Source organism: Larimichthys crocea, chromosome XII (genome assembly GCF_000972845.2).
Source record: "Larimichthys crocea isolate SSNF chromosome XII, L_crocea_2.0, whole genome shotgun sequence".
In the NCBI taxonomy this organism is placed as follows: domain Eukaryota; kingdom Metazoa; phylum Chordata; class Actinopteri; family Sciaenidae; genus Larimichthys; species Larimichthys crocea.
The window spans coordinates 17,329,701-17,357,669 of record NC_040022.1 but is presented as its reverse complement, the minus strand read 5'-3'; the positions used below and the strand labels follow the sequence as shown (position 1 = coordinate 17,357,669).

The following is a 27,969-nucleotide window of genomic DNA, read 5'->3' as shown; positions in this document are numbered from 1 at the left end:
AAACTTAAAATACTGTACCATCCCACTCTTATGTCATATACTGATGCAGACCAAGAAGACAAACAGACAAAGTGCACCTCCACATGGATGAAACAGGTAAGTACAACAGCTCAGACTGAGAGTTTACTTTCAACGTTCGAGGACGCTGGCAGTCGTCAAACACGATGTCACTGTAAAAGGAGTCAGTCGACCGAACTGAAGATTTAGATCATTTTTATTTTTCAAACAATTGAGAGATGTTAAACACTGAACAAATAAAGATGCCCCCAGTCAAAACAGATTCTTATCAACCAGTTGTAGCACTTTTCTCCTTTATTGCCAGCTGTGTTGTTGTGCAGTTTTTCTCATTGTCTGCAGCTTCACCCTCACTAGATCAGTGTACAAAAAAAAAAAAAAAGTAACAGAAATGGTGCATATACCAGCGTCGTATTGATCACGGGATTTGGAATTCTCGCACGCAAAACCCGACTCCGGACAGGCGTGTTTTTGTTGGGGTTTTTTTTGTTTGTTTGTTTTAAACGAGGAAGCAAATCCAGATTTACCATTTACCAAGGCACATTGGTAGGGATGAATGGCTGAAAGAATGTATGGACAGAGAGGCTGCACAGAAGCCAATCGTAATTTGTCATGTGAGAAAAAACTGGTAGTGACTGATGAGTATAAAAAGGAAAAAAAAAAAATCAAATTTAAGTATTAGTTGTCATGGAAAATTACCAAAAATATCTGATGCACACAGCTTTCTCTCTCTCTCTCTGATAGATTTAAACATGGAAGCAAAAGAAAGCCTTAAACAGCGTCCTAAATGTCTCAAAAGCAGCTGCTGAACTTGTAATGTGGGAGAGTCAGTCACTATTCACACTTGAATTAAGCCAGTAATCAAACAACCAAGTTGTCAACTGTAAGAGGTCTCCTGTGATCTTGTACATTCGTTAAAGATGTTAAACTGAGAAAAAGATTGCGATTAAATCACAAAACAATATCTAAAAAGAATTGAAAATGAAGTCCCAGCATTCAAATATTTCCTTGTTTTTGTCTCTAAAATGCAATTATACATCAGCACCGTCTGATTTGACATTCTTTAATATATCAGGCTCGGGGAGAATTAGCACACGGTGAAGAGTTTTCATCATTTTAGCTGAATTATTTCTAAATTAGTGCCACACTATAAATTTCCTCTTGAGAGTTGAAATGGCATGAACGCGTAGGAGCTGTACGATGAGACGGAGAGAGCGAAAAGTGGGTGAAGGGTGGGTGTGATGTGGAATGTTTATGACCCAAATGGTCCATCTTAAAGAGAGACCCTGCAAAACAAAACAAACATAGAACATCTGTATGCCTCTAACATTGAACAGTATGATGCAGACAGGAAAAAAAAACAGATCTATAGGTTTTCCGAACGTCTTTGGATGAACGTCCCATAAATGAACTGGTCAAAATAAATAGATGTATACATGTTAAGAAATTTATAATTTACTCTTTTATATCTCACATAAAGCTTCTTGTAACTGCCAAATATGCTCCAGTAATTCATACTCTGGACATGTTCAGCTCTACCTGTGCTAGATGAACTCTTATCAACACCTTCCTGGGCACCAACATGGCGGTTAGGACAGGACAGCTAAACCCCAGCCTTCCCCTCAAATTTAACCCTAGATTGTAATTCCTCGTCAGAAGGTAAAAAAAAAAAAAGAAAGGGAAAAAAAAAAGAAAACAGAATTATCCCAGTGAGCCTGAAATAGAGGCACGAGTCAGAACATCACAAACTAACGTCATAACTCCACGTCCAGTCGCCTGGGATGATTCTGTCATCTCTTTCTTGCCTTCAGTGTTCGTAGCAGCACTCTACAACTAGGGCCTCATCATTCCTGTGGCTTTCAGTTTGAAAAATAAAACAGAAACAGCCCTTGGTATTACAAACTCAACTATTCTTATAATTTTTTTTTTTTTTACTCTTTTTTTCTTTTTATATATACCAAAATCTCAATAGATTATCACAGAAAGAGGAAGAGGCGTGGGGCAAGGGGGGGTGGAGTTTAGCAGGCCTGGCTTTTGCCGAACTCACAGTGGACAAACAAAATCACAAAGTATCTCGTCTCTCGTGGGAGACGAAAGAAAGGAGTGGAAAAGGACTGCAACCTTCCCCAAACCCTTCAGTCTAGGCAAACATATGGCAGGATGTTCAATTTGCTTTCATCCCCGTGAGGGTCCAATGATATGCACTCTGTCCAATCATACCAGGTACCCTTGGTGTCATAACAACCGTTTACCCCCGGCCAGTGCTGTGTGTGTATCCTGCCCAGGTCCTCGCCCGTCACCTCCCGGCTCACGCCCGGTAAATCCCCTACTAAGCTGTCCGTCTGCAGAACATGTATCTTCCGTGAGTCCTTGGTCTCCTGTTCTTCCCTTTTCAGATACTCTGACATGAAAAAGTGTGCACTAGGGGCCTGGACCCCCGAGGAAGTGAGCACATTGCTCTGAAGGTTCAAGTAGGACTGGATGATTTCGTTTCTGGACAGCTCCTTCCAGTTCGTTTGATGGAAAGGGTTCGGGCTAGGACCTGGGGCTTGGGTAGGTGCTGGACCTGGAGTTGGGGTTGGGGTTGGGGCCGGGGCAGCTGGCTGTTGTACAGTGCTTTCAGTTCTCTGCCTAGACTCAGCAGGGTCAGGAGTGGGAGCGTCCTCTGTTTGAGAAGGTTCTTTATGTACCAGAGGTTTGATCTGACCTGTGACTGGGTCAAATGTTAGTCTGCGTTCTTTTAACCGCACAGGCTTAGTCGTGTCCTCTATTTTCTGGCCATCTAAGTTGACAGAGTAGTCTCTTGATCTGTACTTCCTCCTTTTATGCTCCGAGTTGGGGACCATCGTCCCGTCTGTGTCGTCAGACACGGACAGGACTGCCTCAGATATCGGCCTGTGTAGTTCTGAGTTGTGTTGGGGGTGAGAGGGTGAAGGGGAGACAGATAGGGGCTCCAGTGTTGCAGATATGTCTTGTGGCGGACAATGAGAAGGGATTTCTGACGAACTGGCCCAGTGCATTGAAGACCTATGAGAAGAATGTGGCAGCTTGTCAGCGTATGATGCTTGGGCTGGGGAGGAAACAGTCTGAGGCAAAGACAAGGGAGAATCCCTAGAGGAAGGACTTGGGACAGGCGTTCCTTTCGGTGCATATGCTGAAGAGCGCTTGGTCACTGTGTCTTGCTTCATGCTCCTTGGGCTGGTAGTGAGGCCACGAGGACTTTTGGCTTGATAATACGCCCCCCCTCCGCCGCCGCCGCCTCCTCCCCCACCACCACCTCCTCCTCCTCCTCCTCCTTCATCCAATCTAGCCTGTTGCTGCATCACAGCAACCTTGATCATAGAGGAAGTGCTAGGTAGTTTGGCCACTCCAGGGGAGCTGGGACGAGGCTTGACGGCGTTGACCGGAATTCTGTTGATTTTATCATTCTCAAGGTGCTCTATCCGCGATCTGTCAGGAGACGGGATGACTTGCTGGTCAGGCGGGGCATCAGGACTGCCTGCAATCCCATTGGTGGGTGGCGGCGAAACAGAGTTATCATACGAGGACATCTTGGAGATTTTTTCTGGTAAGTGCACTCCGCTGTCTCGGTGCTCCGCTCGGCGTTTGCGGCTGCTTGATTTCTCGGCTTTTGGTGAGTATGTGTTGTGAACATCATTTCTGGTTTTGACTTCGGGGACTCCCTTCCCTGACACGGATATGTCAGGAGGAGAGGGCTCCGTTCTGCAGGGATGAGAACTGCCATTGGTAGACCCGGGAGCACTCGCAGCCACAGCCGGCCCAGGTTCAATCAACTTTTGCCAGTTCCTTAGGAGTTTCTTAGCACGCTTGGCAAGGTCTTCATCCTTGGTCTTCTTCCTTACGTCATTGATCAATTTTCCTAGTCGGGTTTCCTACATTAAAAAAAAAAAAAATGTGTGAGAAAGTTGGACACAAGTCCAGCAACACCATTACTACATGAAGTCGTAGCTCACGTGTGATCAACAGTCTTACCTCAAGCGCTTCTTTGGTGATAGGGTACTTTTCAAGACAGGAAATTACCTCGAGTACAGCCACCATATTGCATATCTGCAGGAAGGACAGGCAATTATTGACTTGTGCGAGCAACAGACCAGGAAGCACAACACTAAATATTTATGAGCCTAAAATTGCCATTAAACACACAGAGGGAGCAGGAGTGTTAAATGAGAAATTAAAACCACATTGCTGAGAAAACCAAACCACCACATGATAAACCAACTCTCCCGTGTTAACGTGAGGGCTGGAAAACACTCCAGAAAAACTGAGTGAATCGTGCCCTACAACGTGCGTGAGTGTGGGGGGCAAGTTAGCTCGTGAAGTTAGCTCGGGGAACATTAGCTTCGCCTGACGTTGAAAAGTAAAAGATGGCAAAGTGTCAACTCGAGAAACCTGCGCGGCTGCACGCGTCTGAACAAGAGCGTGGCGTGAGAGCAAGGAGAGAAAATAAACTGGCTGCGGGAAAGCGACACTTTAATTTGAGCTACTTTCTTTCAAGTCTGTCGATGAAGTCAGACAGACTTACCTGCGTTAGCCGCTTCGGCTACCGTTAGCATCGAGCTAACTTGAGAGAGGGAAGGGTCCGACTATTTCCTAAATACGTAGCTGAGAGTTAACTCACACACTTTGTTAACACGGAGTTTATAATTAGTTGTTTAGTAGGACATTAAATACTTTCGTCGGGGCGCGTGTATTCATCATACAGTCGTTGAATAGTTTCAAGGCTAGGTTAGCGGCTAACATGCTACATGCGTTAACGCTTCACGTCAAACCGAGCTAGCCTCTCTGAGCTAAGCTAGCATGCGAGCTGTCAAACCGAGGAGCTCCGCGTCTTTTTCGGAGTCCTCTGACATGTCGGCGCCGACTGAACCAGCGAGTCGTGTCATTTTAAAAGACAACAAATCGGTTAGTCGGCAGCTGCTCGGCTGAGCTGCCATGTCGAGTTTCGCCGGAGCTCAGGTAAACAAGCTAACGTTAGCCACCTAGCCTGCTAGCTGCTCTTTTTTTCCTTCTCCTTTTTTTTTAAACTCACATTGCTGTGACTGTCGATGGCCTGCAGCAGCCGGTCCCTCATCTGCTGCGGGGTTGCTGAGACCGTTGTCATTGCCTGTTCGGTGCGATCCGGAGGATGGAGGGAGGAATCCTCCAAAATGAAAACCGGGTGACAATGGTGACTCAAAAGCCGGCGCGGTGACTCGTCAGGCGGCCGAACAGCATTATTTTCAGTCGCCTGTGAAAGTAGACGGCTCGGGTTTTCTCACATGGAGCAGGAAATGTGTGCGCTGTGTTGACCGTCGGCTGCTGCCTGCTCGGCGCTCTAGCAACTCACTACCAGCTGCTGGATCCCTCAACGGCCTCCTGCTGCATGCTGGGATACGATGTATGCGCTTTGACGTCTGCACGTAGTCAAGTAAACATCCCCTGACGTACACCTACACTCCCGGGCATGCCCGAGGATGTGTTAAGGGTCCAGTGGGTCCACTGTTGTATGTTATTATACACAGTGCATCAGTGGCATGTAACCAAACTTTAAGCAGACTAATTTGAGGAAATGTTTGGGCTGCAATCAGCTGTCATTGTCATTATTAATTCACCATTTTCAGCTTTTCCCAGTTGTTATTTGCTCTATAAAATGTAAACACACTCTCAGATTGATATTTTAAAGTGGCCCTTTTGTCTAAAAAAAAAAACATTTATTCAGTTTACACTGACATAAAGCAGAGAAAAGCATAAAATCCTCACATAATAATGATAATGTTTGTCTTTTTTGGGGGGGTTAAAACAATATTCAAAGGGAACAAAAAACTACGGAAGCCCCCAAGCAGTCATACATATTTAATTTAATATACTACACTATCTTTTTGTTTTCTCAAATTAATTTTGTTGTTGTCTCAGGAAAACAAAAAAAGTTTTGTTATCATGAGATCTCATGTTAACAGAAAACTATTACCCCCAATAACATTTGTTATTGTTACAAGAATGGGCAAAAAAATAAATAAAATAAAATGAATAAAACACACACACAAAAAAAACCTTTAGCCAAAGTTAGTCTAAAATCTATGGAAGCATTAAGCGGTCATCCATTCATATATTTTATTTCCTCTGTTTTCCAGGTAATGCCATAATTAATTAAAGATCTTGAGAGAAAAAAAGGATAGTCGAGTATATTAAATCACTGTAACATTCTCCTGATCCTCTGACATGGCATGTTTCCTGGAATTATTATAATATATTAGACTGTCCTTTTGTTTTGTTTTTTGACATCTTGAATTAATTATGGCATTATCTTCGGAAAACAAAATTTCGCTATCCTTAGATCTCAAGATAATGATCCTATTATCTCAGGATAATAGCATTTATTATTTCAACATAATGACATAAACTATTTGAGATCTCGAGAAAAACTAATTAAATTAACACGTTATCACGGGGGAAAAAAAACGATAAATAAAATGTATGAGTGTATGACTGCTTGGGGCTTCTATAGAAACACATACCAGACAGGATTGTATCAATAGCTGTTGAGTTATGATCAGATTTGTAGACTAACTTTGGCTAAAGGTTATATTGCATCAGTAACCAGCTGACCGCACAGCCTGCAAAATATCCCAGCAACACATGCAGTTACTATTGGGGCAGACATTTCAATAAATGTTTAATGTTTAATAACCACAATATGCGAGTTATTCTTCAACGATCAATACTGATGACTTTAACTTGCATCATTCCACCAGCAGATGGAGTCATGCAACTAAAAAAAGCAAAGCCCGTCCTGTGGAACAGAAGATGAAGCACAGATCCAGTAAGTCAGCTTGGGAAGCTTCTAATCACTGAGTCACTGAACTGCAGGAAATATGAGTCAGCTGATTCTTTATGGGGTTCAGTCATAATTAGATTTTGTGCATTTAGGTATGTTTTGTTTCCCAAAGTTTTTTTTTCCAGTGGCTAAATATCTACAAACACAAGAACACATTTTCATATTGTTCACTAATGTAAAAGTTTATATTAAGAGACATTTTAGGATTTATCCATTGTAATAAAATAGAAGCTTGACAGCCAACACATTTTAAAGAGTTACATTGGTTTAATTAGACAGATGGAATGCATGTGCTAGATATAATATCTCACAGAGAGACTGTCCTCTGGACTCCATAGTGAAAGTCGGGGAGAGGAGGATGTTGTCAAAGCTGACATCCATCATGAACAACTCCTCTCACCTCCTGCATGAGACTGTGGAGGCAGCTCCTTCAGCAACAGACTGATACTCCCACCATGTAAGAAGGAGCTCTACCACAGGTCCTTCATTCCAACAGCTGTCAGACTCTTTAACACCAACATGACCTCATGACTTTATTCAGCATGTTTGATCTTACAATAATGACCATCTCCTAGTGTATAAAAGAGAATGCAGACGCCCAGTGTCAGCTCATTAAAACTGTTAGTGAGTGGTATGAAGCTGTGGAGTGGGTGAGAAAGTCTAAATTATGCCAGTTTTGGGAGGGTGTTATCATCATGTAACTCCTGTTTACTGTTCTCCAGTATTTATTGTAGTCCACCTAATGACAAAAAAAAATCGGATTAAAGAAGCACTTTTGCTTATTCAGATATATTTATTTTTTTTTCATTTACAAATAATAATGCAAAGATACAAAGACAGAAGCCTTCACACAAGAAAAATACATCAGATACAGTTCAAACAGAAGCGTATTTCATCTTTAATATAGCACACATTTACAGCCAACTTGGATTCTTTTGGTCCGATTTGACAGTTAAAATAGAAAACACACAATTTGAAGAACAGGGTTTGAACCAGTAACTTTTAAAGGGTTAGCTCAAAAAAGTACCAACTTGCCAAGCTGTGCTGCAGAATGCTAGATTTTGCATATTCTATGAGCATAATGTTTCCTGTTGCTGCGAGTGTACTACAGTAGCATAGTGCACCCCTTCACGGCAGTAAAATGCATGTGCAGTGTTTCGTATCACTGGACTCAGAAACAAAATACATTATATAACGATTTAGCTGCCATTGTATGAGGCTTGAACCAGCAGTGGGCTGTCCTCGAAATGCACACAAAAGGATTCAAAGATGTGGGTAACCCACTGACTGTACACGACTATGACTCTGTTTCATCTTCCTGATTCAGTTTGTGTTTTAACATGTTGCGTCACAAAGTCAATCTACATACATATACTGTGTATAGCCTGACTGTACAGTATTTGTATCTGTTATTTCTTATGTTATTTTTTTACTGTATGTATATGTTATTCCTCAAACAAGATGTATATAGTAATATTCACTACAAAATAGTGTTTTTGAAAACATAGGCAAACCCAAATACTCAATTTAAAGCAAAATACAACATGTCAAGGTATTTTCCGAGATATTTTGAAATTCAGCATCATGCAGAAAAGAGACTTTCCATGTAGTGGACAGGATATATGTGAGTCACATCTCTTTAGTTATGCTGCAGGAATTTCAGTAATTATGTTCAATGTAAACAATGTATTCATAAGTTCATAGTTTATATATGAAATTATTTGTACCCCAATAAAATATTTTGAAAAACAAAAAGGGAGAGGATGTGTTTTAACAGTTAGAAGGATACAATGTCTAAGTATTCTCTCATTTATGGCTGCTTTTGAACTTTGGCTTTTTAGTTCAACTGTTGGTTTAAAACTAAAAGAAAAGATACAGTGCAGATGACAGATTTACTATAAAACAAAATTCAATAATATTTAAATAGTACCTATTCTGTTAAAAATAAAAACGACTTCTGATGACATGAAGCAAGTACATAGGAAGAAGGGGAATTTCTGCACAATAAAAATCTATAAATCAAATAAAAAAGTGCTTTCAGGGTCTCGAAATGTATATGGATGAAGTCCAAAGAAAATATAACTAATTCATGTAACCTCATATAATAGAATATATCATTATTGTCACTGTTAAATTTACATGGCAAAATAATTTTGCTATTCTACACTGCAAGTGGTTCATATGTAGTTATTCCAGATTCAGTATCTAATAAAGTTGAAACATATTCAAGGAGAGAAAAACAAACATTGCTCTGTTGTAAACTCGTGTCTCTGTAAACACTGGTGTAACACCAATGGATTCCTGAACCTTGATGCATAAAAAGGTGGCAGTTACAGGCGACACCGTCAGTCAGAGCTAACTATATTAGCACAAACAAAAACAAAAAAAGTTAAAAGCATTACCAAAACAGAAAATGGACCTACAAAGATGTCAGGCTCACTATAAAGTCTGGGGTTCAGCAGAGAATATAGAGCCACAATGACATATTGCAGCACAGTATTTCTCAGTGCATTTTCTCACTTTGACATCATATCACATAAAGCACGAAAAACATTGTTCCTACCATACAGCGATATACAAAGCTAGTCTAAATTTACCATGACATAATAAAACTTTGTGGGGGTTGCACAGAAAATAAGCAACACACTATCGCAGTGTGAAACACCGTACCAAACAACAGCTTCTACATGTGCATAAAAGGCTGATTACCATATTTCTGATGCTTTTAGGCTTCACTTAGCAGATACATAGTCGACACATGACGCTGGATTAAAAATAGACAAAGGACAATATCACCAAACAACCAAAACAAAACACTTGGACGAACACAGCTGACCCCACCCTTCAAAAGGAAAATAATACCCGAGCAATAAAGGGGGAAAAACAAGTCCAGAGATTCATGCAGTCACAACATTGTTAAAATAAAATAAAAACACTGCATCCAAAACATTAGAGTATTTTCAACAACAAAAAAAGAAAGAATGAAAAAATCTTCAAGCTCAACTGATTCGATAAGTTAGAACAGTTTGGATTTACATTATGCGAGAATAATGGTGAACGATGCTGGCACAGGAGGACCTTGACACACATTTACAGACATAATGTTGCAGCTACAGAATAGCCTTTTTTATAGTGTGGAATATTGATGGGAAATGGCTATATAGTGTCCTAGAAAATTCATTTTAATGGGCATTTTGATTTTAATAATCACACCTGGACTGAATTACATTATAATATAAATTTCATAAAATACCTTTTCAGGGATTGGTTCATCCCATCTGGCACAGTATCGTGATATTATGCCCTGCAAATTTCATCTGAGAAATCACTCTACACTTTACCTGTATCTTTAAATATCTTAACAATAGACCTTTAATTTTCTAATCAATGATTAATTTATACACATTTTTCTAGTTTAGAGCTGCAGCAGGGGAACATGATCGATACACCTCTGATCACCAGTGTCCCAAAATACAAATGTTTCCCTAAATTTAGGAAAAACTGTGTAACAGTAGACAGCTAACAAAATAGTCACTGATTAGGTAAAAACAGCTCTTTTTAAATAGATTATCTGTATATGACTTTTCAAAAATAACTATAATTTTGCTTTTTTTTCATCTTTCTTTTTTTTTTTTTTTTTTACAAGAAGGCAAGTTTAATCAAAGACAGGGCAAACAGGTCCAGTGCACATAACAGTCACATGGGGGGAGGGTTGGTATATAAAACACACCGAGTTCGCAGAGGATTTTTTTTAAAGAGCAAAAATGCACGAAGCCGGGAGTGACATGAAAAAAGGGAAAAGATAACACAAGCACAATGAGGATATTCAGTGTCAATGGAGCGCTAAGGGAAAAAAAACATAATCTAATATATAAAACCTAAAATTTTCTTTGCGGAGAGAGGTGAAATACACTTGGTCCTACAGTACATAAAGGCTAGATATGAGAGGCAATGAGGGTGACAAGATGACAACAACACAACTGTACAGATGTGACCTAAATACATTCTCATTGCATCAACAATGCTGTTCTAGTATAGAGGCAGTTCAATTGTCTGGAAAAATATATATATTTCAACTACACTGAGGTCACATCTTTGGGAGTAATGCAGGAGAGTTTGTACTGTGTGCCATACTCACTGAGCCTTTTTTCTCTCTCTACAACATACCAGCCAGAAAGCAAAAATGTAAAGAGTTTCATAAAGTATCAAAAGGAAATATAACATGGCACCATCGCTGTGCATTCTATAAGAATCTTGCACGTTGGCTTCCTTTTCATAAGGGTTCATTTTATCTGTGTCATTTTGTCCAGTCCTAAATCAATCAAGCTGTAGTTTTGCATAGATACCATTACGCAAAATCTAATCACATTCTGTACATGTAAAATATAAAACAAAACAAGCCTGTAAACATCTATTTCATAACAAAGAACTCGTTTATCCATTTAAGATCTGACTGATAGATGAATATGAAAAATGATATGGTAGTGACAATGAATGAAGTAATGTATAAAGATCAGCACACCTCAAAAATACAAATACAGTAATGCAACTGTGAATGATGTAGGCCAAACCACCTGTAAAACAGTACAAATTACTGACAATTCAAATGTTTTTTTTTTCAAGAGTCATCTTTGCATGAAAAACAAAATGTTAAGCTATTAAGGCAAAACAAGTCTGCACAGTGATTTGTGATTTCATGCATAACTGATGACCGCTATTTACTATGGTAAAAATCAAAAGTTAGCCTCCCCTAAGAAGAACTTAGGTGGCAAAACAATGATTCATCCTCACTCAAGACTTCTGAGGAAATTTGGTAAAAATCAAACCAGGTCTGACTTTGGCTTCTATGACAGATCACACAGAGATTAGTGCTAAATTAATATCCAGACTGAATGTACTACTAAAAACAAGCAGCTTGGCACACAGGGAGGGAGGTTAAACTTGATCCAGCTACTCTATGTTAACAGGTGAACGATAAGTATACTGTAGGTAGTGTTTGCTCTGACATGGTTCAGTCAGTCATTGGCAGAGGATAAGAGACCGGGCTCCTTCTGCCCTTGTGATCAAGCTCCCTCAAATCAAAACTAGGCATGTAAAATACATCAAAATTGGATGTATCAATTGCAAAAAAGTAGTGACAGAACCATAGACATCGTTCATACCGTAACTTGAATGTCATCAGTGGTAAGCCATCTTTCCGGTTCTGAAGAGAAGGGAGGCCTGCAGCAGTCTTCAAAAACATTTCAATGCATTTTCTTACAATGATTGTTTCGTGTGGGGGTTTGATGGTGGTTTGTTGGTGTGGAATTGATGCTCTGCCCTGATGAGGTCTCGACTAGCATGCTCCAGAAATCTGCTCTTCTTGCTTGTATCCTCTCAGATGCAAAACCTGGCTCTCTCCTCCCTCAGGGCAACAACATCCACACACCTGTGCATGTGCTGTGTTTAGAGCCGGTCGAGGCGAAACGCGTCCTCTGTGGCGGGGTCAGCAAGGACCATGTCCGGGTCATTGAGCATGTGCAGGCCGTCGAGTGTCAGTGGGTCGATTTTCAGATCGTCCAGCGGGAACTGGGAGTCGATATCAAAGCTCACGTCTGTGGACAGCGAGCCGGTCAGGTCCTTGGGCAGGCTTGGGGGAGACTCTCCACTCACTGAGCAGAAGCAGGACAGCAAACACAAATAAAGATTAGTAGTTAAAGGTATTAGTAGACGGATGTTAAACTCTGTGTTGAACTCTAAAGGGAAGTGGGAAGGTGATTAAAATAAGAAAAGAAATCAGTGGCAGCAAGAAGACACAGAATGTGTCAAGTCTGGGTTATGATTTAATAATTACTTGCTGCAAGAGGCTTGACATCTTGACATCCTAATTACACACTTCAGTAAAAAGACAGTTATCAACAGACATTGCTAATTTTCAGAAACAACTCGAGGGAAAACTCAGTGGGGCTGAAAAATCCTATTAAATACAATTAAATTATCCATCGATATACAAGGGTTTAAGTTGTTGCTGTAACTGTCACTCATGAGAAATTATAGCTTTCCACATCAAAATGATTTTTCTTCCGTCCTTTCTTTAGTTTTCTTGGGAAGTTATATGAAATCAGACTGATTCAAAGCTCTGCCACATGCAGTCCTATAGATTTGAAAATAACTTCCCCACTTGGAAGAAAGCTCATGAGTGCAGCAGTGTGGGATATGTCAGTGCCAGTAATTCAGAGCTCACTATCATGAACTATCATTTAGAGATTGCCTTCAAATTATGTGAGTGGCAGTTTAGCAAAAATACTGGACCGTTTAAGGCCAGTTTATTGGGTATACCAGTACAAGTCTAATGCATTATAACATCCCAGCAATGAATCATATCTTTGTGAAGCTTATAATGTTCAGCCTTCAGCAGCGTCAAAGAAACTGTCACTACATGAAGCCATACATGTAAATATGAAGCACACGCTTTAATCTGGTTTGTGAGTATGGAAATCTCAACAAAAGGTTTTCAACACAAGCAGCGCCGTGCCGTCATTTGCTACAAGCGTCTTGCTGTAAGACGTTAAGTGAGACACATGATATGTCGAAGCAGCACCTGTGAGAATGATGTTGGGGATGTTGCCATGGCTACTGTAGCCCAGCTGCTGCGAGTCCTGCACGTTGCAGTGGCCACCAGTCAAACCCATCATAAGTGCCTGGGAGTAGTTGAGGGTGGAGGTCTGGTTATAGAGGCTGTCGGAGCTGATCGGGGTTTCAATCATGTTGAATTGTTCCAACTGGAAACAGAGGGGAACATTATAACAGTAGCTGCTGTGTTGAACATATAATCCTCTAAAGCAAGAGAGCAGGTGGGTAGCAGAACTAAATGTGGACATGAAGGCTTTTGTCTGACCTGTTGTGAAAGAGCACTGGCCTGAATGGACGGGAGCTGCTGGTCGTAGAAGTCTGCAAACACACTGCCCAGTATGGAGTTGTGCTGCAACAACAAACAGGCCACATTAGTTTATTTGGACTCTGGTAAAAAAAAAAGAAGTGGTCCATCAACCATAAATATTCTTCATCCAGGCTGCAGAAGTTATACATTTAACAGACAACATGGAATATGCAAAAGACAGTCAAAGCAGCGACAAGACTGGAACAACAAAGTGCTTAATGTTACCTCCACACACAACATCTGAAAATCTAGTCCTTTTGAGTTCAGTTTGCTAATTAAAAGCCAGTTTGCTAATGCTTCCAGCATTGTAGTATGTATATATTGCAGAGAAGAGAAAGACTGCAGTGCACCTATTAAAGCTTCTGTAACTCAAACATTAATGTCGTTTAAAAGGGATTGCACACACAGAAGACGCAGTAAACAATCACGTAAGAAAGCCAAGGTTCAGAAGAACCCACTTCATTCTCAGCAGATGTTCAAAGCAAGACACAAAACATATATGACCGACCAACAGAGGATTTGTAGCTCGCTCAGTCAATATCTGCAAAATTGCATTATTTACAGCACTTGCTGTGATGTCCACATGTAGCAGACATACTGCACATCCACTACCACAAGAAATTATGCATGGATATTTGATGAAGAGAGCTACTTTGTGCCACTCTGACAGCATTTTCCTATCTGTAGAGCACTTGAAATTTTAATGGAAATTACTTATATAAGTGTTTTTGGTGTGTAATAACTAACAAAATAAACAATACAAACAAGAGTGCTTGATTAAATGCATGAATAAGCATTATAAATACACACTAAATATGAAATCATCCCAAACATCAGTGTACACTAAATGCTGATGGATGCAAACCCACCAAATGTCAAAAATCTGTCAGCTAAAGACGCCTCACTTTGCTCCCACATGAGGCTCCTCTGCTGCCTTCTGACTTTGGTGTTTTAATTAACACCAACCAAATACAATGAAATTCATATGAAATAAAGGGAATTGTTGAAAATATAATCCCCTTTGTGACTTTACCCCCGTCCCCACTGACTCATCCGGTGCAAGCCAATTCTCTTGAAGTTTCTCATTTGAATGTCCTCACTGAGCCAGCAACAGAACTTCTCCTATTTCATCGTGTATAATGCATAAGTAATTGGATCATATTCTCAGCCCCTGCTCCTCCTAGTTCAAAACCAAATTATCTTTGTGTGCAGCAGATGTCCCCACAGGGCAGAGCAGGATAATAGCGCACACGGCTTGTCGGTTGTGGTTTAGCCCGTGGATAACCTCAGGACTACGAGTGAGCCACTTCAGCTCAGGAGAGAATTGAGTTGGGTTAAGCAAACAGCAGGACAAACATACACACAACGTAGATCATCACTGTCACCTGCCGCGTTTCTCTTTCTCAGCATGTTAAGCACACAAAGTCACACTGACAATTCAGTGGAAGTTAATGTTTTTTTGTTTGTTTGTTTTTTAAAACAGCCTAATAGTTTGTTTGAGTAAAGGCTTTATATATTAGAACTGATCTAATTCAAAAAGAGTAAGAGTAAAAGATTTACAATGGTTTCAAATCTCAAATGCTTATACTGACCCTGACACAGATTAACAGCCCTGATCCATGTTTACCTTGGGTGTGTTTAGTTTATCTTAAAGCTCCACCCTGCAAGCAAGGTTCAGTTTGCTGAGATTCAGCCATGCAACTTCTACTTAAAAACACTTTGAGGGGGATTACCAGCTCCCCTTTCAAATCCCCATGCTCGTACAAAACCCCAAGTAACACAGATATCTGATGAACATTAAAAAGAACAAACTCCAGTACAGATTCTTATATAGCCAGACTGGGGAGGAAACAGTGGAGATGCAACGCAAATACCACAAAAGCAGCAGAAAAGGAAGGTCAGGGACACAGCTACATAACAACACATCAATGACAGAGTGTTTAAAGAGACTGGTGGTCAGATCTGGGCAAAATGTGGACTACATAGGCTTCACAACACATCAGTGTTTAATGAAAATAAAAAAAAAAAAGCCAGTGCTGATATCAGAAAATCCTCTTATTACCATAATCTTTGCCCTTTTCTCCCACAATCCCATATTTTACTTCACATATAGAAGCTAGGGAACTAAGTGAATAGGTAAATAAATAAAATTTAACTCACTTTAAAAGATAAACTAACGTACACTTCTTTTTTTGCCCAGATCTGCTAATGTACAAGCAACTGTAGGAGGGCAGCGACAGAGTCCTACTCGGCAACGATAACCACAGAGCTACGATGCAGGGGGGACGGTGATGTTTATACAGAGCAAGACAGCGGCCTGCTGGTTCACACGCCCTTACTTGAGGCGAGCCTCCGGGTGAGAAGCCTTGATTGGAGACGGGGGAAGTTGGAGACTGATTGGCAGAGGATCCGACCCTACTGCGGTACTGTTGGAGGGAGGAGGCCTGATACAAGAGGATATGTTTGAGTTATTCACATTGGAGAGTGTTTTTTTACTGCCGTCTGTGCGTAAATGTGCTCATACTGCATATTGAGCTTGTGTTGCATGTAAATTAGGTGCTTGTCTTACTGTAGATTATCCTGTTTACATTTTTCCAGCATCAGTTTTGCAGGTAGCCTGACTGTGGAATCACTAAAATATTGATTTGCTGTTTTTTTTTTTGTTTTTTTTGTATTGTTGAAACACAGCATACTAACAACTAATGCTGAAATACAATTAAAATAATTACAGCAGTGAACACCATGTGCTCCATATCACACCAATGCAATAATAATGCTGAAAAAGATCTTGCAGAAACAGAGAAAACTACAGGGGATTAATTAGGAGAGGAAGGAATGTTGCCAGCAATCCAAGCGAGTGAAAACTGTAAAACTGGAGGATCAGAGAGAGCCGACATGCTCTCTTTTGTTCTCTTCTGTCATATCTGCTCTTTTCAGTCTGCTCATCCAACAAAATCAAAAGAGGAATATTTGCACAGACTAAATAAAGCAAAGGTTTCTATTCTGATCACAAAGTCGACTTGACTTAGAAAATACGCGACTATAACTGTGGAAAGAAAGACAACAAAGTTACTATCATAATAAATAACAGATAAAGTATCAAGTAATCAGCGGTGGATCTAATGAGACTGATAATCTTTTATCACTTAAAGGCAACATGAGTTCAAACCTCCACATTTCTAATTTATTAATAGATAAGATATCAAAATAATTAGCAGCAATCAATATATCGGTAGCACGAGATAGAGAAGTGATAAAGCAGGTCAAGGTCTCTAGATACAGATATAAACAAGTGCAATGATAATTCCTGGAGTAGCCCTGTTTGAACTCTCAAGGAACTAAAAGTATTTTCCATTATCTCTCTGTAAGTGTATTCGCTTCAGACCTCAAATCTGCAGCTTAGAAATGGAGGCAAAACATCTAAAACCATCTCTGAAAACAAAGTAGTACATAATATAGGCGAGAGAACTGTAGATGAGTTTATGTCCAAGCTGTGTTTCCTCACAATGTTTCACTTGACCCCACTCTGCAAAGTCTATAACTGAGACGGAGGCGAATGTAGGCCATTTCATTTCTGCAGTTATCCAAACACATTCCCACTGCAACAGAAGTAGAGCAGCGAGAGCCAAGATCTGAAGGACACAGAGCTTCACAAAAGCATTTACATTGCTTGATGCTTTGCACATTCTGTTGTGCTTTTATTTCATGCATTAATTTGAGTGTTTTTGTCTTAGTTCTGCACAAAAAATGCAACGTAAAACAATAAATTGTACGACTGTGAAGATCTGTGTTTAAGAATAAATGTTAAATAAAAGAGAACTGAGTAGAGACACACTTTAAAGATACTAAACTTTCTACACTAAATGCACTCTAGAACAACTTCATATCATAAACATCAAGGAGTCTGAATACTTTGAGGCAGCGTGTATCATCGAGGCCAACGCATCTAAAAACACTTTTGGAAAGAAATGAGAGCCAGCCAGGAAGAGCCAGTCATCAGTATGTTGCAGTTACAACATGACACTGATGTGATGCAGACAGATGTGTCCGTCGCTCACCGTGTTCATGTCTATGGTCATGTTGGTTTGCGAGGACGTCTGGTTGTCTGACGTGGAGCAGGAGTTCACGGAGGACGACAGCTGGACCAGACCTGTCTGCTGGAAAATAAAGAGTGGAGTCATAAATAGATACAGACATTGTGTAGTCATCAAGTAACACTTGATAGCTTTAATACTAGCTAATGACAGATACAGTATATCAGTATGTGCGTTTACAATATGTTGGCAGATATACAGAAAGAATTAGCGGTACATAAATGGCTACATGTTGCATCACTATATTAGGACCTTACTTATTGTCATCAGACCTGTTCAAACCTTACTTTTATCTTTTATTTATTCTTACTGCCTTTGTTGACAATACGTTTCATCATTTAACTGTCAAATATTACTCTTAAATATAAACATAGGAATTTGAGAAATCATGTCTACAAATGTTGTTAACATTATATGTTTATGTCAAAATAAATAACAGATCAGATTGTTTAGGATCAAATATTGATTATTGCATTAAGGAAACATGACTCAGAATAAAACATCATAGAGGACTTTTTTTCCCTTCCCTCATGACCAAGTCAACAAATTATGTTTGAATCATTCATGTATGAACTGCAGCTACAACACATCAGAGTGAATCTCCATCAAAGGGGCTTTCCTCTGTTGATCGACACAAGAGTTTCCACAGTGCTGAGGCAAACTGATAGATGTCAGTGCTACATCCTAATGGGCATATTTACTTTTGCTTTTTACAAAATGTTTTAAGATTTTTTAAATGGGAGAATTTTCCATTGGTTCAGTTAAGCTAAATCTTTATTAATCATGTTTGTACACATGAAATTATTCCTCCGCATTTATCCCATCCAGCTGGCACCTGTGGGAACACACATGCACATGCATGGGAACACACACATAGGCAGATGCCACAGACTTGAGTATGTGAATATACTCTGAAAAACTTGCTGGCTGTTGCTCAGATTTGACTCTCAGACTTTACAGCTTTCGGAATGATTGCTGGTTATGAAACCTAAACTGTGGTCAGTAAAATCCATTAGATCCATTAAGTGAAGATATTTGCAGAAGAAGCTGATTGCTTTTGACATGGACTTGTGGTTTTAAATTGGACCGCCTTTTGCATTAAACAGCAGAGATTAGCGATTAAGTGTCCTTCCAAAGTAACCATTTTGTTTTTCCACAAATAATTATGATCACAAGACTGCAAGAATGAAGGAAGTGATATATGGAAAAACAATTGGCAAACCGAAAAAGTAATCTGACAATGAAGCCACAAAATGAAAAATATGACAACAAACAAGCTTTTTGAAGCTCTTGTATAACTGTCAGATTTTGAAACTCACTTGCTGGCTCTGTTGGTTCTGAGACGACGGCTGCTGGTTGAAGAAGGCATACTGGGACAGCTGCTGCTCAAGGTTCATGGCGTTGATGGCCGCCTGAGGGAAGCACAGCATCAGATGAGACACAAGGTTCTGATGTTTTATGGGAAATGTATTTATTCCATCAGTTTGGTTTATTGGAATCAGTCAGGTTTATTGCCAGTTTAGTCTCACACACAAGTTATTTGCCATGGTGCTTTGGTCATAACAAAAAACAAAGCAAGAAAAAGGAAAAAGAAAAAAACTACTGCAGCAAAAAGCCACAAATCATAAATAGATTTCTTTGAAGATAAAATAGCAAATGAGGATGAAATGTGCAAAATACTGAGCAAGGAATTTGTAAATGCTCAAAGTATAAAGTAGGGCAGAAAAATTTATCAAAAATATTATCAAAATATGGCTAACTGAAACATCCAAATCGCAGGAGCTGCAGTTTTTTGATCAAATGTGTCACAACTGAGCATTATAAATGAAGCATTGTGATGTGAGGGTTAGGGTTAGGGGTTGCCCTGGCCTACAAATTATATTTTCCAGACATAAGGAAACATGCTTGTTCTGTACAGATCCCATCAAAAATCACATAAGTTGTATAATTGTAATGCAAAAATTACCACTCCCACAAAAAATGTCATATGGAAATATTTGTCAAAACAATCGCAATATGATTTGTGAATATATGCATTATAAAGAGGAAAACTCTCAATAAAACCTAGAATACAATCGTCAAAATCAATTAATTTCATTCATTCCTCATGAAAAATTGTTCATTCTTGGTATTGTTTACACTATAAACTAAACCTCATAACCTGAACACAACAAAAGGTCAATCTGAACCACTGGGAGTTTTTTAAATAAATGAAATCAAACATTCAATAATAAATTAAGCTTAAATTATTTCTTCAGATAGCTGAGGGCCAGGCAGAGAGCGGGGCTATACCTGAGAGAGACTGAGAGGTGGAGATGTGGGGGAGAGCTGCAGGTTCTGGTGCTGGTGGGAGTCTCCTGCATTCAGGATGAGAGGAACCATGTTGTCCTGCCCAGGCTGAATTTCCATGTTTACTGTGGGCTGAGATGTGTTCACTCCTACCCAGCACACAAAACGGCATAAGGAAAGAGTTTTTTAAAAGCGCACATAAAGTCAAGGAGAAATTGGCACCAGAGAGTGCTAAATGTTGGCATGAAAAGTCATTAATATCCTGAATATAACGATGGGAAAATGTTCTGCGAGCGGTGTTACCTTGCGTGTTGGCCAGGGTCTGTGTGCTGTTGGAGGAGCTGAACGAGGCGGCTGCTGCATCATCTGAGTCGAGCGGGGTGGGCAGCGGAGGAGGAAACTGGATGTTGGTCAGGTCAGGAAGCGAACCGCCAGTGTTGTGGGCTGCTGGTTTCAGTGAAGTGGTCAACTGCTGGTCCGGAGACGGGAATATGCTGCAGAAAACAGGCAGGTGCAGATTAATACACTGTTAAAATCAGATCAGCTGGCTGATGTTAATGACAAATGAAGAATGAAGAGAAATACTGGATATCTTATGCAAATTACTGAGCAACACTTGAAAATTATTTCCAATACAAACAACTGCAGAGATATTAGGACTTTGTGCATTAGGCCAGCAGTACTTTTGCAAATGCTTTGGCTCTACACTGTTATTACTTTGGTGGCTGCGATATAAATGCAAATGATGTTTAATTACAGTCAGATGGTTTCAATTTAAAGCAAATTTAATTCATACTTGTTTGTCTGATGTGTGGCAATATGCACTTAATATGAAGCTGCCTGTGTGCTCATAAATACCAGTTTCTATCCATTATAACGGCGCAGCCACAGTTAAAATCATTTTTTTCATCAGTTCATTACACCAGTTCTGAACAGAAAACACAGAAAAATACTCACTGGATGCCTGGGACTTTGCAGGGCTTGGACCTTGAAATGTTCTAAAGGGGGAAAAACGATAAACAGCTAAAATATTGTGAAGACCACAATGAATTTATAGAAAAAAAAAACATGAACTAGCATGAATGTAAGGTAGCGTTGAAGTTCACCTTTTTGCACTCCCAGTTCTGTTTTTGTCCATCTTCATCAACCTCTTGTTTAATTGATTCAGCCCCTGGCACAGTGAGCAGGAGAACTAGAGAGTTGGAGAAATAGCAAAAAGAAATCTCCTCAGTCCCTTGGGTTTACAGATGTCCAGCCTGTTCGAGCTTATAATAATCACACTCCACATGTCCTCGTTCAATGTGATGTGATATTTAAAAAACACAAAAAAGATGAAAGGAAGAAAGCAATATAACAGAAAAATAGAAAGGTAGAAGAAACAAGACGGTGCGACACTAACACTAATGTACTGACAGAAATGAGCAAAACCAAAAAATGTCTCCAAGGAGATTAATACAAATTCAGTGCTCCTCAAATTAAAATAATCCTTCCACATGGTCATTAGCAGTAAAATTTGTGGGACACTCGGATAGAACCAATCTTCCCAGCAGTCATTTTCCTCCTCTGCCATTCAAAACCTTTTCACTGTACACCAACTCGAATAAACCACCAAGAGAAAGCAGCAAAAAACAGCCTTTACCACCACCACCTACTGCAGATAATAAGAGAAAATCACCTGAACAACTCAGATATTATAATAAATACGAGCTCCATACTATGTGAAATTATTCTAACACAGTTTTACAATTTTAATCCTGTTTCAACCTACTGGTAAACAGTGATTCTGACTGTCACTTTTAATAAATAATTTCGAAATGAAAACTCCCTAAGATAATGCGTACCTCGTTTTGGCTGCAGCTCCTGTGACCCTCCAGTGAAAGAGGCCTGCTGGGCAGGAGTTAATGTGCTCTGGTGCAGTGCTGAGTCAGAGTTTGTCCTGCAGCACAATTTTAAAAAATCACACAGTGCATTGTCTAAGAAAAATCTAAGAAACAAATGTTGTCTGTAGAAAAGCAGAGAAAATACACATCACTCAACCAAAATGTTGTACAGCATAAAAAACTATTATATTTTATAAATTTCAAAATTTGCTGACTGATCTTAAAGCTCACGTGGGACTAAAATAAAACTGAATATCACAGTGTATCAAATATGTTTGATTTTCAACACAATCTGAATGTGACTCTATTTTAGAGTGGCTTATGATAAATGTCTCTGTGTATTCAGTCAGGATTTTTAAAACGTTGTGTCATGTTCCCAATTTGTCTTGTATTGATCTGATCATACATCTTCATACAGAGTGCAAAACGGTGTAGAATTACTGGGGAACACTGTGTAAAGGCCTTATTATGATCATTATAAAAAGAGTAAAAACTGAGATACACACTCAGAAGAAACGATGTTTCATCCTTAGAGGCTGTCTTACCTCCTCCAGCTGGTGTCAGGTGGTGGTGACAGATATACCGAGCCATATGGACAGCTGTCAATGTGAAATTGCAGGTTAAAGAAAATAAAGCTGAAAATCTTGGCAGATTCAATGCTGTGAATTCTTAAAGCACATCATAAAAAGCACCATGCTGGTGGTATCTCAAATAAAGAAGCACGTGATGAGAGTGAAAGTGAGAAGTAATGAAAAGTGAGCTTCACACTCACATGATATGACTTAAATTAATTAAAGGCACGTGTGTAACCACAGTAAAGAAAACCCATAGAACAACATACAGCCTCTAAAGTTGTATATAAATTAAGTAATAAATCTTCCAAATTTCTGACCTCAGTGAGCCTGGTTGGCCTACTGGAAACAGGGAGCACGTGTTTTGGCACAAAATCATGATTATTAACTTGATTAAATGTTACATAATCAATCCACAGACTGGATCAATGCACACTGAGTTACAACATTATTAGGCAGACTGAGCAGTACAATGCAGTACAATAGCTATGTAATAAATGTGACTTTTTAGACTTGGGATTTGTAGTCTTTGTTGAGATTTTATTAAATACCTATATATATAAGCCTATAAGAACAAAAAACACTAATGTAATTATTATTGCAAAATGTGTAGGTATAAATTAGACAGCTGTCTGTTTAACAGACCATCAACAAAGCTATGTCAGAAGTTTTTATCTGAGATTCAGACCTCACATAGAAAGATTTGAAAAAGGCTCCTAAAAACTGTATCTAACCTCAGTATCTGCATAAGCAGCATAATGCAGAGACTAACAGGTGTTAAAGGATATCTGGCGTCCATGTTTGTCAATAGAGAGTGGCTTTCGGTGCGGTGACGTCATGCGGTTCCGGTCCCGGTAGACTCTGTCCACTAAGCCGTGGTGTCGTGTCGATCTGTTCGCGTCTAGTCCTGAATTCTGACAAACGAAGACATAAAAAAGCATTTTCAGTGATGGTTTCTCTTATCGGTCTGCAGTACTGGATAGCACAAAACAAAATGTAATCAATAAAAAAAGTATTCCACTAACTCATGTAGCTCAGCCACAGTTACACTGTCCTTGGCACACAAAGAATAAACCGTGTTCTGAGCTCTTGCATCACATGAGATGTATATACTGCATGTAGAGTTCCTGTAAAATTCCAAATCACTGTCCATTTTATTCTGTTCAATGGGCTATTATTCATTAGCAGATTTATAGAAAAACTGAGAGCCTTGATGGACAAAGAAAAGTCCACCCTTACAAGTCCTCTTTTTGTAAAAAAAAATCCAAATATTTATTTCCCTACTTGACTTTTGTTATGTTGTCATTGGGGGGTTGTTGGAGATTAGAAGTCCGTGTCAAGGCCAGAATTGTAAATCTGAATCTTGTAACAACAGCATAAGAGAAAAGTTACTCAAGTTCCAAATGGTCCAAAATGACAGCCTGAAGCTACAGTAATGATGAAGAGTTACACAAATTTCAATAGGGCCCAAAAAAGATTTAAAGAGTCGTAAAAAAAAACATGTGAGCAAGGACAGAGTTTAGGCAATGGAAACAATGGTGTCAGCACTTTGGTTCCTCCATATTTGGATTTTCTAATCGGCATATTCACACATCCAGACACCATATTAGTTCATTCCGGCGATATAATTTACAATCTCAGTCTTCACTCTGTGAGGAGGATTTCCCTTTGTCTCTATACTGTTATCAGCGCCATGGGGCCTGATTCAGGACTTCTTATAATCCTGCAACACTTCTTAGGCCCAAGTTCAAGGTCTTCAGCACTTTGAGCCTCCTCTTCAAAGCCTGCCGCCATTTTGGTTCAGAGGATCTTTTTGAGGGTCTCCGACACTTCGACATTATTTTTTGGGGGGAGAGTTTTCAGACTTTTGTTTGGTTCCAGAGATAGATGCTATAGTATGATTTTATAAACTAAGACTAAACATTGAGTTTGATTATGAAATATAATAAGTGATCTTGATATATTCCAATACATTTTAAAGCACACTATGTGGTTTGTAACACACTTGATGTATTTATATTCTTATGCTGTATTTTCTCTCAGTCAGATTTAATTTTATCAGTCCCTACAGAATAAAGCAAAGGGCTTATCAAACTGCTAATGTCACTGAAATGCATTGCAAATATTTACTTTGTCTAAAGGTCTAAAGAGGTTTATCTCTTTCCAAACATGCATATCAGGACCATAGACTGTTTTTCCAAGGATGCCGAAGGAAACAAAGATTTATTGGACAAAGAGTGTCTAGTGCACTGCAGTGATAGATGAACATTTTTGCCAGGAGCAAACGTTCAGAAATTTCCAATTTTGGTCTTAAGTTTCGATATCGTTGGGTGCCTAGAGCAGGATATTGTTCCCAGGGCATTTTGGGGGAAAAAGGGAGAAAAAAGCTGCTCCTCTCTTTTTCAAATATTGAAACATTATCATTTTTAAAAGACTGCACAGACTTCAAGTCTTTCATCTTTTAATTTTTATAATATTTATTATTAAACTACTTAGATTTTCCCCCACATTTAGAAAATGGTGATGTTACATTGTCCTTTTGACTTCCAGTTTACTAACAGTTCTTTCTGTCTTTGAAACTACTAGTGAAAATAATTCAAATCAAATCAAAAGCATTGTGTTTTGTATCAGAAATATATGAGGTTCAACATCATGGTTAAATTCTCTTTCTCCAAACTTTAGACACAATGTGTCCATACTATAGAGAAAAGACTCACCTAATGTAGACTCTGCTTTGATGTATTTTCTCTGCCTTCTTCTAAACAAAGTGCTCTTGTTGCTTACATAAACATTAAGTACCTCACTTCCTGTGTAACAGGGTATTCATCCTGGGAAACGAGGATCTCATGGTGTTTAAAAAAGCCAATGTAAACATCTTTATAGAGCGGCCACAGGTTGAATCAATATTGCAGGATATTACTTGGCTGCAGCGATGGGCACAATGGACATTTATTTATATAAACCAGCTGTGGATGATTACTGTAAAACAAATCCTGGTACAAATGAAATGTCCATTGCCAGCATTCAAAGCACATCTGTTACTCTTCATCTATACAGTATTTCAATTGTTGCTGAAAAGATGCAAAACAGTAAAGGATAACCTTTTAATATCTCTCACCTGAAAAGACACATCGACAGTGCCGTTTCCGATCTGATTTACGTTCGGCAAAGATCCTCCGTAGTACTGCCCACGGTTCGGTCCCAGCTGCAAATACTGAGTTTTCTGCAACTGTAACTGGAAGCAGAACAACACCAGGTAAGGCATGTGACAGAAAGGCTGTTTCTCAGCCACAGCAAGTTCACACTCACAGACAGAAACAACATCAAGATTTAGTCAATAATATTAACAGTGACAGCTCAATTTGAAAATCAAATCACTACAAACAGCACATGAATACACCTTTATACTAATCCAACCTTAATCCCATTTATAGTCTGCGATTAAGTACTTCCACTGAAACCGCCATGCTCATTGGTGTTTTCTTTACTGAAACACCTGTTTGAGGTGCCAACATTCAAACACAAAACGACAGCACGTTCATTTAACTGAGATAAACACCAGATGTCTTATGGTGACGCTGGATTAAAATCCTCTACGTTTGCAGTAGTCATCATAAACTTTAGGAAATAATCAGAAATAATTCAACACTGACTGAACTTGTCTTACAACACTGTTTATTTCAAAACAACCTCCAGCTCCATTTCCCATTAGAGAACCCATAACCGGTCAATTAAATTTTCTCCTGCGAGCAGCATCGGTCACTGTTGGCAGAGCAGAAAATCTAATAATAACAATTACTATGCCTGCATCGCTGGTATATTTTGATAAGCCCCTGACCTCAGTGGTTATTTCTTTAACCATATTCATAACTACTCTGTTGACATATTGTAACATATCCGCATCAGGACGAGGCCAATGCAAATCTTTTTCAACCACAGCAAGACGGGTACAAAGACAACAACAGAGAGAGGTTTAAACATGGGAGGGAGAGGACGGGGTGAAAAGGATGAAACATTAAACCTGAGGCCTGCTTCCCACAGGTCTAAACTTTTGTTTATGTCTTAATGAAAATAAAATAATGACGCAACAGGCGAAAGATGGGCTCTCTGACTAACTTGTCTAGACTTGTGTCCTAAAATACTCATTCACAATAACATGTTAGCTGTGACACAACCGATTCAACCTTTGATTCTAGTTAATAAAACAAATAGATCTTTTTTTATAATAACATTATGTTCTTATTAGTCATGTCTATGCTTCCAACCTTCCATGAACGGGCCTTTTTCACAGCAGACATTATGACTTGTCATGCATACTAGGGGAAAGCACAGGTGTTGCTGCAACCACAGCAGCTAAATGGAATTGAGCCATCATTCATTTTTTTAATTATTATTTACACGCATGCTTTTCCTACTGTATCTCCTGTGGGGAAGAGTTTTGCCTGTTTGGCAGTTTTAAGACTGAGATCCCTTTTCCTCAACATACTTGACATTTGAAGCATAAAAGAAGCATTGCAGTGGCTGCGTGTATATAGTTACAGTCTGTAACAACAGCAGCCTAGCCTCCATAGGATTTATTTTGGAAGGCCTGTTTTGAATGTGGCTCAAATTCCACATAATCTGCTCGCATTCATCTTTGGTGTAAATGTCATTCATGTTGCAGAGCACACACACACACACACACACACACATACAGGCCTGGAGACCTGTCAGACAAGTTTACAAAGCCTCAGTGCAAACACACCTCAACAGTATCATACATACTACATAGAATATCATGTATCCAGCCTCGGATCATGTGTTTTAATATCGCAGCAGTGGCTCATCTTCTCTGAGGAGGAAACCATCGCTGCAGTTGTCCGCGCGCTGTCAGATATACGCGTGCACGCCCCTTTGCTTTCCACTTGCGTGGGACAAAAATTGTAATAAGTTTTTTTCGGACGAGGGTCTCCGTCGTTTTTATCAACACCACAGCAGCGTTGCCTCCTGCCAGCTCCGCTCGCTGTCATTTAATGTGAGAGAAAGGCTCCAGCTGGCAGGAAGCGTCGTTTGTTATTGTTTACCTCCTCTGCCCTGGCTGCGTGCATATTTGACAGCTCGCTGAAAACAAACGGTGAGGAGGTGGAGGGGAGAGAGGGAGGAGGAGAGACATAAAAAAAATAAATAAAAATAAACAATAACAGGCTTCGTTACCCTCGCTGCCCGGGTAATGCTGAGGTCCTTCATCACTTCTTCAAACGCCGCCGTCTCCTCCGCCTGCTTCTGGTTGTGCAAAGCGATTTTCTCGCTGAATTTCCGCGGATTGTTCGAAGTCGCCATGTTTCGCTCTTCTGCTCCGTTTTCCTTCAATGGTTACTGTCAAGCG

At 39.6% G+C, this 27,969-nt stretch overlaps 2 protein-coding genes and 1 long non-coding RNA gene across 8 annotated transcripts; 1 reads left to right on the top strand and 2 right to left on the bottom strand.

Moving 5' to 3' along the window:
• Positions 1-196: 196 nt before the first annotated feature.
• crsp7 (cofactor required for Sp1 transcriptional activation, subunit 7) lies at positions 197-5,509 on the bottom strand. Of its 2 annotated transcripts, none has more exons than XM_019259103.2 (3): positions 5,066-5,509; positions 4,009-4,083; positions 197-3,908 (listed from the first exon to the last, which is right to left on the bottom strand). In XM_019259103.2, exons 1-3 carry the CDS (start codon positions 5,135-5,137, stop codon positions 2,151-2,153), a joined length of 1,905 nt encoding a protein of 634 aa, XP_019114648.2. In that variant the 5' UTR covers positions 5,138-5,509; the 3' UTR covers positions 197-2,150. The 2 variants fall into 2 exon arrangements, with proteins under 2 accessions (XP_019114648.2, XP_027140761.1); XM_027284960.1 differs by lacking the exon at positions 5,066-5,509 and adding an exon at positions 4,559-4,671.
• On the top strand, positions 4,900-16,100 carry LOC113747025 (uncharacterized). Of its 2 annotated transcripts, none has more exons than XR_003463300.1 (3): positions 4,900-4,992; positions 6,768-6,835; positions 15,970-16,100. It is a non-coding gene; the product is annotated as an uncharacterized LOC113747025 (long non-coding RNA). The 2 variants fall into 2 exon arrangements; XR_003463301.1 differs by having other exon boundaries at positions 4,904-4,992; positions 6,771-6,835.
• Positions 7,624-27,969, bottom strand: crtc1a (CREB regulated transcription coactivator 1a). Of its 4 annotated transcripts, none has more exons than XM_027284962.1 (15): positions 27,798-27,969; positions 25,723-25,839; positions 23,393-23,518; positions 22,578-22,639; positions 21,994-22,088; positions 21,259-21,344; positions 21,110-21,150; positions 20,456-20,646; positions 20,156-20,301; positions 19,183-19,275; positions 17,828-17,923; positions 16,109-16,213; positions 13,728-13,811; positions 13,431-13,611; positions 7,624-12,501 (listed from the first exon to the last, which is right to left on the bottom strand). In XM_027284962.1, the coding sequence occupies exons 1-15, from the start codon at positions 27,921-27,923 to the stop codon at positions 12,296-12,298; spliced, it is 1,755 nt and encodes a 584-aa protein (XP_027140763.1). In that variant the 5' UTR covers positions 27,924-27,969; the 3' UTR covers positions 7,624-12,295. The 4 variants fall into 4 exon arrangements, with proteins under 4 accessions (XP_027140763.1, XP_027140762.1, XP_027140764.1 ...); XM_027284961.1 differs by having other exon boundaries at positions 17,828-17,926; positions 27,798-27,968; XM_027284963.1 differs by lacking the exon at positions 16,109-16,213 and having other exon boundaries at positions 17,828-17,926; positions 27,798-27,968.

Coding starts and splice junctions, on each gene's coding strand:
- crsp7 (XM_019259103.2), bottom strand. CDS start 5,137: ATGACAACGGTCTCAGCAACCCCGCAGCAGATGAGGGACCGGCTGCTG. Junction 4,084..5,065: donor CCATCGACAGTCACAGCAAT/GTGAGTTTAAAA, acceptor TCCTTCCTGCAG/ATATGCAATATGGTGGCTGT. Junction 3,909..4,008: donor TCACCAAAGAAGCGCTTGAG/GTAAGACTGTTG, acceptor TTTTTAATGTAG/GAAACCCGACTAGGAAAATT.
- crtc1a (XM_027284961.1), bottom strand. CDS start 27,923: ATGGCGACTTCGAACAATCCGCGGAAATTCAGCGAGAAAATCGCTTTG. Junction 20,302..20,455: donor GACCCTGGCCAACACGCAAG/GTAACACCGCTC, acceptor TGTGCTGGGTAG/GAGTGAACACATCTCAGCCC. Junction 12,502..13,430: donor CCCCAACATCATTCTCACAG/GTGCTGCTTCGA, acceptor GCTTCTGCTCAG/TGAGTGGAGAGTCTCCCCCA.